This window comes from Anolis carolinensis, chromosome 1 (assembly GCF_035594765.1).
Source record: "Anolis carolinensis isolate JA03-04 chromosome 1, rAnoCar3.1.pri, whole genome shotgun sequence".
Classification (NCBI taxonomy): Eukaryota; Metazoa; Chordata; class Lepidosauria; order Squamata; family Dactyloidae; genus Anolis; species Anolis carolinensis.
The window spans coordinates 42,669,934-42,682,587 of NC_085841.1; the positions used below are offsets into that span (position 1 = coordinate 42,669,934).

Sequence of the window (12,654 nt, forward strand, 5' to 3'; positions counted from 1 at the left end):
TCATGTCTTCCGTCGCCAATGTCAAGCTTATCTGGAGGCCCGTGCTGCCGAGTTTCCCCAAGAAGACATCAAAGTGGCATGGGTTTACAGTCTTCTAGACGGGCCAGCGGCCAGCTGGGCGACGGCACTGTTCGACCAAGCCTCTCCACACCTAAGATCAGCGCAACACTTCTTGGACCACCTCAAGGAGACTTGGGGAATCGAGGACAATTTGGAGGCAGCCGGTCACAAACTCCGTCGCCTTTTCCAAGGAGACAGACCTATGTCTCAGTATATAGCCGAGTTCCGAGTGCTGGCCCACAACACCGGCTGGAACGATGTAGCCCTCAGGGGACAATTCCGGGAGGGTCTCAACATTGAAATGCTGGAAGAAATCTCCAAGGTGGATCCTCCCCAGACCCTCGAGGCACTCATTGATCAATGTTTACGGGCTGAAGTCATGATTGCCAACAGGAAACAGTGGGTTCGAGGCCAGGGCAGTAGAGCCGGGGCAAAACCCCCCGCTCCCGCCAGCGTTCAGCCACGTCCGGTGTGGAGACCCCCACCGCCAACCCCATACCCCAGAGGAGGCGAGGAGGTGCCGATGCAGTTGGGCAATGTGCGTCCCAGACTAGATGTCGCCGAGAAGGCCCGTCGTCAACGCTTAAACCTCTGCTGGTACTGCGGGAACGGGGGCCACTTCGCCAGAGAGTGCCCAGCCAAAGGGAAGCCGGCCGCCCGTCTTGCGGCGGCGTCCTCCACGGAGACGAAGGCGTCTGAGCCGACTGGCACACAGCCGGCGGGGGAAGCCAACGACCGGGTGTAGAGGGGCTCGCCAACCCGGTCAAAAAATCCATCCAAGAGCCGCCAACCGGGGTCCTGTTCCTTCTCGTGGTCACATTATGGTCAGCAAAAAGGGGACCCGTCATGATCCACGCCATGATAGACTCTGGAGCTACCAACAATTTCATCGATAGAGAGTATGCCGACTCTCTGGGATTACAATATCATGATTTCAAGAATGCCCGTGTGGTGCAAGCCATAGACGGCCGTCCCCTCAAGACGGGCCCCGTAAGTCAGTGGTCGGAACCCACCAGGATGTGGATAAGGGAACATATGGAAGAGATTTCCTTCTTTGTTACCGAGGTTCCCCATTTCCCTGTGATTTTGGGAATTCCATGGCTGACTCTCCACGACCCTAACATCTCCTGGTCCAACAGAGAACTGCAGTTTGCTTCACCGTACTGCCAAAACCATTGCCTCGTAGCCAAGGTATGCCATGCCACAGACACCGAGCCCATCATCACCTTGCCAAAGAAGTACTCCGAGTATTGGGATGTATTCAATGAGAAAGAAGCCGAAAAATTACCCCCACATAGACCTTATGACTGTGCCATTGACTTGGTGGAGGGGGCCCCGATCCCGCGAGGGCATCTCTACTCCCTGACTGAACCAGAGCAAGAAGCTCTCAGGGAATTCCTAGAGACAAACCTTCGCAAGGGATTCATCAGACCCTCTCAATCCCCAGCCGCCTCCCCAGTGATGTTTGTGAAGAAGAAGTCAGGGGAACTACGCTTGGTGGTGGACTACAGAGCATTGAACAATATCACCAAGCGGAACAGCTATCCCCTGCCTTTAATCTCGGATCTACTGGATCGGCTTCGAGGAGCCAAGGTTTACACCAAGCTGGATCTTCGGGGGGCTTACAACTTAGTTCGCATCAGGGAAGGGGACGAGTGGAAGACCGCCTTCCAGACCAAATTCGGATTATTTGAGTCCCGAGTTATGAATTTCGGTTTATGCGGAGCCCCCGCAACGTTCCAGCATTTTGTCAATGACATTTTTCAGGACTATCTAGACAGGTTCTTGATAATCTACCTGGACGATTTTTTGGTGTTTTCCAGATCACAATCAGAACATGAGAACCACGTCAAAATGGTGTTACAACGATTGCGGGATCATGGACTTTATGCCAAGCTGGAAAAATGCGCTTTTGATCTACAAGAGGTAGATTTCCTTGGCTACCGCATCTCGCCTCTAGGGCTTTCCATGGATCCAGCCAAAGTTTCAGCAGTATTGGAATGGCGGGCGCCAACTAACAAGAAAGAGGTGCAGCGTTTCTTGGGGTTCGCGAACTACTACCGCAAGTTCATTCCAGATTTTGCCCGCTGGTCCGACCCCATCACTAGCTGCATCCGTGGAAAGCAGCCTTTCCGCTGGACTGATCAAGCAGAGAAAGGGTTCCAGCAACTAAAGAAACTATTCACCTCCCAGCCAATTCTACAGCACCCAAATCCTGGAACCCCTTTTGTGGTGCAAGCGGACGCCTCTGATGTGGCAATTGGGGCTGTACTCTTACAACCGGTGGGAGATCACCTCCACCCCTGTGCCTTTTATTCTCGTCAACTAACCACACCAGAGAGGAATTACACCATTTGGGAAAAAGAACTACTGGCCATAAAGGCAGCCTTTGAAACTTGGAGACATTGGCTAGAAGGGGCCAAATTTCCCATTGAAGTCCACACTGATCATCGTAATCTAGAACATCTAAGAACTGCCCGCAAACTAAATCAGAGGCAGCAACGTTGGGCTTTATTCTTTGAACGTTTCAACTTCCAGATCCATTATGTGACCCCAGCCCAAACCAAGCAAGCAGACGCCCTGTCACGTAAACCGGAATACGCTGCAGGACGCAAGGAGACCTTTGAATCCCAACTGCTACAACCTGAGAACTTTGCCACGCTCACGGTGGGGAACACCAAATCCATTCCCATTGGTTCAACTTCCCCTACTCCAGGACCCATCTGTGCTCAAGAAATCAGGGCTAGTCAGCAAGCAGATGCCTGGGCGCAGGACCAACTTCGCCAAGGTCTGCATTTTCCCTTTTCGCTTAAAGATGGGCTGCTCTGCTATAGAAATCATGTCTATATCCCACCCGGACCGGGCAGGGAAAAGGCGCTTCGTCTGTGTCATGACTGCAAACCAGCAGGACACTTCGGACTATTTAAAACTATGCATCTGATCCTAAGGGATTTTTGGTGGCCCAAAATCCGCAAGGATGTGGAAAAATATGTCAACACCTGCCCAGTATGCCAGCGCTCCAAGATACGAAGGGAGAAGCCCTCAGGGCTTTTACACCCCCTTCCTACCCCATCTCGCCCATGGGAAATAATTTCCGCGGATTTCATCACTGACCTACCACCTTCCTGTGGGTTCACCACGATCTTAGTGGTGGTGGACCTATTCACCAAGTTAGCCCATTTCATTCCCTGCGAAGGCCTCCCCACGGCCAAGGAAACTGCGGATTTATTTCTTCAACATGTCTTCAGACTACATGGATTGCCCAAGAGTTTAGTCACAGACCGTGGATCTCAATTCACCTCTCGTTTTTGGAAGGCACTACAAAAACTATTGGGCATAGACTCTCGCTTATCTTCAGCTCATCATCCCCAAACAGATGGGCAAACGGAGCGCACCAATGCCACTTTGGAGCAGTATCTTCGCTGTTATGTAAACTATCAACAGGACAATTGGGCTTCTCTGTTACCACTGTCTGAGTTTGCCTACAACAATGGAGTTCAAGCTTCTACAAAAGAAACGCCGTTCTTTGCAAACTACGGCTTCCATCCACGTTTCTTTCCCCCTGTCATTGAAACTTCAGAGGTTCCCGCAGCAGAGGATTGGCTGCAGGAACTCACAGCGGTGCAACAACTTTTGCTCCAGCAACTGGACCAAGCCAAGGAGGACTATAAACGCCACGCTGACAAACATCGCCAGCCGGGCCCCGAAATCAAGGTAGGAGATCGGGTTTTCCTGTCCACTCGCTTTCTGCCCTCCCACCGCCCTTGCCGGAAGTTAGATGCCCGTTTCATTGGCCCCTATCCAGTGGTGGCGCAATTAAACCCCGTGACTTTCAAACTCCAACTTCCGCGTTCAATGCGCATTCACCCAGTGTTTCACCGTTCCCTGCTCCTTCCGGCGGATGGTGTGCGTCCTGATACAGACCAACCGGCCCCCCCTCCTGTTTTGATGAATGGGGAGGAGGAGTTCGAGGTTGAGGACATTTTGGATTCTCGCTTTCACCGCCGCCGCCTACAATATCTCATTGACTGGGTGGGTTTTGGCCCTGAAGAACGCTCTTGGGAAGACGCCTCCACAGTCCATGCTCCTGATCTAACCCGTCGCTTTCATCAGACCTATCCCGCCAAGCCGCGACCTCGCGCCTCGGGGAGAGGGCCCCAGTTTGGGAGGGGCCTTGAGGAGGGGGATAGTGTGATGACTCATGGGCCTTGTAGTCCTGCTCAGGACATTGTAATTCCTGATGAAGATGAAAACTTGGGTTTTTTACCTTCCCAGTCTGAACTGGATTCCTCTCAGCCAGATCTTTCCCAGGCAGATCTGGGAACCTTGCACCTGCAAGAAAGTTGTCTCCCAGAAGTATGTCAAACAAGCCCAGAGCCTACTTCTCCCGTATTCTTGCGCCGGGAGTTTTGTAAACAACAGAGAAGTTTAGATTCAGCTTCGCGCAGGAGTGCGAGGATTGCAGCTAAGAATGTGGCCAATTAAGACTGCTTCTCGTGAGAATCTTTGGGGAGTCTCACATCTGGTCTCAGAGTTAGCTTTCGGTTCTGATTCCCAGAGAACTGCTTCGGCGGGAAGCTAGACTCTATTTAGGTGTTTTACCCGCGTAGTAACTTCGCGGAGTCAATTCGTCAGCCTACGGAGCGAGTTGTGTCTGGACAGCGCGCTCCGGTTCAAGCCTCGCTCCTGCTCAAGCCTTGCCTTGCTATCCAGCCTTCGCCTTGCTTCCCAGCCTTTGTTTATCTACGGACTTTGCCTTGTTTCCCAGGATCAATCCTTGCCTTGTTCCACGGATTTATCAAGTTATTCCACGGACCTTGTTCTTGTTCTTAGTTACCTTGTTCCACGTTCAAGCCTTGTTTCAAGTATCAAGTTATTTCCTAGCCTCGCTCAAGTTTCATGGACTAAAGGACCTTGTCATCTCCCCTCACTTTGCTTGGCAAAGTGAGTGTTTCGGTTATTGGATTACAACTTTGGACCTTAATATTTCTTATTGGACATTGCTTTTTTGGACTAATTCTGACCTTTCCTGAAAGGTCTAATTCTGGACTATTTTCTACACTTGTTTTTATTAACTTTATATATTCCTACAATAAAGATATTAGATAGATTCTGGCCTCTGTGTATGGTTATTGGTGCTCTGCAGCCTGGGTCGTGACATAGATACATCCTGACTTCCCAAGCTTGCTGCTATAGATTCCCTTCATGGTGATGACAAAGAGCAAATCAATGACCTTTCTGTATAAAGCAAGCATTTCTCTTCAGTTGTTCCCACTTTACATTATCTGTATAGTAAAGGTAAAGGTTTTCCCCTGACATGAAGTCTAGTTGTGTTCGACTCTAGGGGTTGGTGCTCATCTCCATTTCTAAGCTGAAGAGCCAGCGTTGTCCGTAGACCCCTTCCAAGGTTATGTGGCCAGCATAACTTTAACTAATTTACAACGTTGGAATGAGGAAGTGCCGTCACAGTGGATGATGAAGCTGCTGCTCCCCCCTGTGGCCAGAATCGAACATCCCCTCAGGAGAAGGTTAAATTGCCTCTGTGTCTGTCTCTGTCTCGGTTCTATGTGTATACGGGCATTGAATGTTTGCCCTATATGTATATAATGTGATCTGCCCTGAGTCCCTTTCAGGGTGAGAAGGACGGAATATAAATACTGTAAATAAATAAATAAATAAATAACTGCATGGAGCGCTGTTACCTTCCTGCTGAAGCGGTACCTACTGATCTACTCACATTTGCATGTTTTTGAACTGCTAGGTTGGTAGAAGCTGGGCTAACAGTGGGAGCTTACCCTGCTCCTCGGATTCAAATCACCAAATTATCGGTCAGCAAGTTCAGCAGCTCAGCGACTTAACCCATTGTGCCACCGGGGCTCCCAAATGATCTGTTTGTATCTCCTTAAATAAGAGCATCCACACAACCCAATCCATCCGAGTTAAATTCATGTAACTGATACATCTTCAAAATAAAATACTTGGTCTCCAATGCTAGGAGCATGATCGCTTCTAAGTAAATTCAGTTAAAGGATTATATGTAGTGTTTTTTACCAGTATAGCTACCTGCTCATCTCTTCTCCTCCTGCCCACTGTAGTCCCAATGGTTTTAATGACACCAGGTCTCTGAAGGGCTGTGTGTCCAGTAACTGAAGACAGATTGGGCAGCGCATGGCTGTAGGGATGTGAACGAGAGTAGGCACTTGGCATGGAGGTGATCACAGTGGGCTGAACCATCCACTGTAAATCTTGGCTGGTAGTGATGGCGTTCAAAGTAGGTATAAAAGTGCTGCTCGATCCTGGCATATCTACCCGGAATTTCTAGAAGGCAAAGAGAGAGGAGAAATTAGTAGAACCAGGACAGCCACCTTACTGACTGATGAGCAACGTAGTAGTCAAAAGACACAGCCTTTACCAAGCGTACGTCTTGCTCAGTATTTTCTATTCTGGAAGTTGGTAGTTTTTAAAATACTGAAGTAGGACTCTCTTGGTACTAAGGAATTTTTAATTGAAGGTTTCAGTGACTGAATATGGAATCTTAAATATTCAAAACACCAGATATTCAAAGCTCTGTACCACAGAGAGAAATAAATTCTAAATGCATTAGACTTCATGCCACATATTTTCAACCGTTACAAGTGAGCATTCCTTGAGATATTCCCAGCTGGGCAAACACAACATCTCAATTTGGTTCTCATGTCCACATTGGCATTTTCCCTAATGTAAGAGCAATCTTTTAAAATTTGAAGTTGTAGATGAGAGATGGGGAACATCCAGCCATGCAGGTGTTCCTAGATGCAGCTTCTATCATTGCACATCATTTTATGTGCCAGACAATACCAATGGGAACTATAGTCTAACCAGTTCTGAACGGGGCCCATACACACACACACACACATGCATACACATATATATTTTTGTGTCAGGAACAACTTGAGAAACTGCAAGTAACTTCTAATGTGAGAGAATTGGCCATCTGCAAGGACATTGCCCAGGGGACACGCAGATGTTTGATGTTTTACCATCCTGTGGGAGGCTTCTCTCAAGGCCCGGCATGGGGAGCTAGAGCTGACAGACGGGAGCTCACCCTGCTTCTCAGATTTGAACCACTGACCTTTCAGTCAGCAGTCCTGCCAGCACAAGGGTTTAACCCATCGCATCACCGAGGGCTACAGCCCCATATTAGACAAGGGGAAATATGGATCAGCCTAAATTGATTCTGTGCAACCAAACTAAAGGTGTATCTGTGTATATGTATCTGTTTGTATCTATCAGCTTCAGTTGTCCAATACATATGACCAAGCATTGAATCATCTTTGAAGGTCATCAATAAAATTTACAGGTGTTTGGAAGATGATGGTATATTCAATACTGGTGTCAATATGAGCCTTTATGTAACATTTTTAAAAATGTATGAAAATTCTTAACTGACGCTATATGTGCATGTGTACATAACAGAAACACGCACATGCCTGAACATGCTCTGATATAAACAGAGATACAATAGAGACTGCATTAGAAATTAAACTTGCAAATTAAACTATTTGAATGTATTTAAGATGTTGTCGCATTTCAAATAATTGCTACCTGTTCATCACCAAAAGCTACTTTAGTAAAATTAGATCATATTTGATGTTATTCTAAAGCAAACAACCCAGCAAAAACTCTACACCAAGGTCTTTTAAGTTTAAGTGTGGCCTTTGATATCAGAAAAGAAGCACAGAATGAGACATACAATTATAACTCACACCATTTTCCAGATGGGATTTGCCAAATGCCAAGAATCCTAAATTAACAGGATTAATCTTATGTTTTTTAACTCTATTGGGCATCATGCAATGTTCACCCTTTGGACAAAAGTGGTAGTTTGAAATCCTGTCACTTTCAGTATCATAGATGAGATATACGTAACTCAAAGAAGATGAAAATCAGTAAATAACTTAGCTGCCATTAACAGATGCATCCAGGTCCTGTTTGGACGTCTTTTATGAATTCCCTTATAAAACCGCAACAAGCAAGTTGACTATAATCTATCAAAAATTCCCATATGTAGAATAAGAGTTCAGAGAAATCAGGTTTTGGGCTATAGACATGCAGTCCTGGCTAGAAGATCCTTGGGAGTTGCCATAACAATTATTATTATTATTATTATTATTATTATTATTATTATTATTATTATTATTTCCAAGTTCTGCCCAGAGTGAGATGTGTGGATTCAAAATGAGGAGCCAAACTGACTAATTTTGCAACATGAAAGCTATCTTAAAATTCAAACAACAAAATAAGGAAAATCCCCAATGCTTTCTCTTTTAAAAGGTGATCACATGTTCTATATTTGGAAAGCTAAAGGGGGGGGGGGGGGGTGACTAAAAGTTCATGTTGGGGACCAAAAAAATGATCATTGTATTGAATCTTAAAAGGAATAGGGCTTTTTGGAGAAGCAATTCATCTTGAAGGGACCAGATCCTGGAAGGTAAGGAGGGTCAGCCCTAGTTTGAACTTGGATGGAAGACAATGAATACCAGCTGCTGTATTTCAGGGGAAGGAATTAGCGAAACCATCTCCGAGTATTCCTTGCCTAAGAAAACCTTATGAAATTCATGGGTTCACTATAAATCAAGAGGCATCTTGAAGGCTCATACACACACAATTCACCTTTCCTTTCTGATTTCAATCACTGCTTTTATTATGATCCATTATGATTATTAATCTGATGTAACCTGACGTTTGCTACTTACTGTTTTGTTTGTTGAGGTTTGAATGGTTTGTGATTTTGTATGTTTTTGGCTAAGAGACAGAGCATGGACAACAAATCTTTTGCAAAGATGTTGGAAACTCTTAACTAGATGCCTCTTCCAACAACAGGCTTCGGTAAAAGTGAATTTTCAGTTAAAATACCAGCAGGAGGCACAACTGTTCAACATGTTTATTGTGGCCACATGCAAGGATGATTTTTAAAGTAAAATATAGAGACGCCTCCAGCTGCAGTAGGTTTACGTGCCTATAGTTTAATAATACCCTATAAAACGTGTTTTGAGATCCAGATCAGAAAAATTCCCTGCAGCTCTTTGTTCTGTCTAGACAAAATAAAGCAGTAGCTTTTAAAAAGCGACAAGGTAATAATCTCCTGCAAAATTTTATGTATTAGTACACCTTGTCTCCAGACAGAGGTAAATCCATGTGGATAGTTTGTTGGTACTAAAATGCCAGAGGAATGGAATGAAAACAGAACAAAAAACAAATTCCAGTAATTGTAGGGGGCTGGTATGGAGAAGAGAAGAAATATCTTTATCTAAAATAGGAAGAATTCAAAAGGTGTTCAAGTAACTGTGTAGTCCATCATGTCTTCATTAACCAAGAATGGCCTTCAGTTCTGCTGGACAAACCTGTTCTCCATGAGAAAATAAAAGGATGCACTCTGAACTAAAACAAAAAATATTACAGTATAGTCTCACTTATCCAACATTTGTTTATCCAACGTTCTGGATTAACCAACACAGTTTGCCTCCCTCCTGGAGGCACAGCTGTTTCTCTAAGCAGCAAGGATTTAACTTTTTATGGATTCAATTTCTGACAATGTTGTTACTGTAAGTTCATTTTATGCAGTTCTATCTTTATTTGTAGTCGGGCTTGGGCTGTGGCGCAGGCGGGAGAGCAAGCCAGCTGCAATTAACTGCAATGAATCACTCTGACCAGGAGGTCATGAGTTCGAGCCGCTCGGAGCCTATGTTTGTTTGTCTTTGTTCTATGTTAAAAGGCATTGAATGTTGTCACCCTTCGGGGTGAAAAGGGCGGAATATAAATTCTGTAAATAAATAATAAATAATAGTAGCCAATTTTTTTTAGTCAATGTTTTCAATACATTGTGACATTTTGGTGCTAAATTCATAAATACAGTAATTACTACATAACGTTACCGTGTACCGAACTGCTTTTTCTGTCGATTTGTTGTAAAACATGATGTTTTGGTGCTTAATTTGTAAAATCATAATGTAATTTGACGTTTAATAGGCTTTTCCTTAATCCCTCCTTATTATCCAACATTCTCCTGGCCCGTTTACATTGGATAAGTGGGACTCTACTGTATATTCAATGGGGGCATATGAAACTGATGGGTCACTTTACTAGAATGACGTAGGAGTTCGTAATTTGGAAATTGATATCTCACCTCTACAATATCACACATATAATTTGAAGACTTAAACTAATGGCTAGATCCTATGGGTAGTCTTAACCAGTTGACCCACTGAATTAACTATTAAATTGTATGCTCACACTTGGGCAACACAAATTTTTCAGTGAGATGTATTTCCCAATATCTAGTGACCAACAAGCAGGGAGGAATGGGCATAAGACACATAATAAAAAATAGAATGTTTTACAAATCAGCTATATGAGAAGTTGAAAGCGCACATCTATCCAAATATCACAAAATTTCTATACTATTAGTTGCTAAGGAGTCACATTTTTCACAGAATGACCCCTGTATCCTTGGGGGAATACATTCCAAGACCCCCTATGGGTGCCTGGAAGAAAGAATAATCATGAACCTCATATTTTGAATATATTTGAGTCTGACGTTTAGCACAGAATCCCACTGGAGGACCTAGAGAGGCTCATACCATACTTTTCTTTCATATGTGTCTGTGTAGGTACCTTCAAAGACAAATCCATTGGTTAGTAATAGATTCATAACCACACATAAGATTCATGAGTCTGGATCTTTTCTAAGCCTGCCCAATATATTTCACTGTACTAAAATCTGTCTCATACATCAGGAAAGCTCTTGCATCACTGTAGATTCCAGGGAGACAGCTATGTTGACCTGAGGTAGACAGCACATCATGTTCTATCCCACATCAAGCCTGCCCCTTTTTAATGTGCCACAAAGACTTTGTTGTTTTTATAGGACAAAGGAGGATGAGAACGTAGCCCTATATTTTCATTCAGAACTGAAGAGTGTTCATGTCTATTTTATAGTGTGTGCATTATCTGGAACCCAAAACACTGAAAGGCAGAAAAATACACAAGCATGCAATCTTTATGATAGTGTCCTTGTTTGCTTCTTTTTACACCTTTGTAGGTAAAATGTCTGAGGTGATACAGCCTTAAGGCATAGATGCGTTTTATTAAGAAACACCTTACCTATGAAACTTGGCTGCGTCAGAACCTCAAGCCGTCAGTCCCTGAACTCAGTGCATGCTTTTTCCCTGAGTACAAAGAATCCAGAGCTCTCAAGACAGATTATTTGTGTCTAAAGAGGTTATGGAACAACTACTATCCTTTAAAAATGGCAAGAATAGAAAGCTTTGCTGGTTTCACATGACAATGTTCTGATCCTCCCCAGCAAGTGCATTCATTCCAATTGTTTAAAAAATCACAAACAAACTCAAGGTGCCTGGAAGTTCATGTCAGGTTCTGCAAAACTCAAAGTGAGGTTGTGATTTGTATTTAAAATCTAAGTTACCATTCTTGGACATTTTGGGGGAAGGATTGTGCTTCTGCTGGAAAAAGGGTAGCCTGGGGAGCCTGCGGCTAAAAAAGCATCCTTGGAGACCACAAGAAATACTAAAACCACATTCTGCTGGTCACAATGTCGCTATCAACAAGGTTCAGTGAAAACCCTTCATAGTTCCTTGTTTGTTCCACAAGAGTACTTCTAGAGCATTTCTCATTATCCTGAAAGCTTCATAACTATCACATGTTAAAATCTTTTTTATCACCCTCACAACTCTCAGAGGCTTGTTAACAAGAAAAACAATGGCTTTTTCAAGGCCACCCTCATGATGAAACTTTAAAATCTAAACCAGAGTCTTCCCCCATGCATTATGACAACCTCTCTTTCAGAAACCTTTTTCCCTACTGAAAACAGAAAGATGACCAACCATTTACAGACTATATCTCACTTTACCTCCCAGTTTACCCATATGAGAAACAACCACATCTCAGAAAACATGTCTTTTAGGACTACAGTCTCCATTTCAGCATGAACACTAGTCGTCTTGAGCTGGATGCTTAAAAGTTATTTTCCAAATAGATTAAACATTCTAAGCTGCTATTATTATTATTATTATTATTATTATTATTATTATTATTATTATTATTATTATTATTATATCTTACCTGCCTTTCCTCATGGCTTAAGGCAGATTACAACATCGCTAAAAACACATAACCATCTAAAAGCATTCTATAAAACACACATATTAAAACATGTTTCCACATATTAAAATACACAGAACAAAAATGAAACCTAAGACACAAGTTTAAAATTCGTGATTAAAACTGGCTGGATAGGCCTGGTGATACTATGTTGTGTATCTTTATATAAAGAAAGGGCACACTGCTTAAAAAACAGAATCTTTAAATCCCAACACTTTCTGATAAAAGTGCTCCCTTAAGCTTAATCTTAAAGAGAATTTTCAAGTAAATTTATATCAGCTCTACTTTGATAAGGCAAAGTACACACCACCCAATTTTGTGGATTAGTTATTTGCAGTCTAAGGGCCTGATTGGCACAATTTATCTAAAACATATTGCTACTACAGCACAATCCTTTGGGATACAGCAATCGCACTGAAGTTTTTTGGCTTTGAC

General features: G+C 43.6%; 1 protein-coding gene across 5 annotated transcripts in view; it reads right to left on the reverse strand.

Moving 5' to 3' along the window:
• fosl2 (FOS like 2, AP-1 transcription factor subunit) overlaps nt 1-12,654 on the reverse strand; it is a 47,650-nt gene that overhangs the window by 22,797 nt on the left and 12,199 nt on the right. For 4 of the 5 annotated variants that reach the window (XR_010003755.1, XR_010003754.1, XM_062973316.1 and 1 more), the window contains exon 2: nt 6,112-6,378. Coding sequence is in view for 3 of the 5 variants with exons in the window: in XM_062973316.1 (XP_062829386.1) it covers nt 6,112-6,378 (267 nt within the window). In the remaining 2 variants the exon portion in view is untranslated. The remainder of the gene's footprint in view (nt 1-6,111; nt 6,379-12,654) is intronic. The other variant, XM_062973328.1, reaches the window with a different exon arrangement.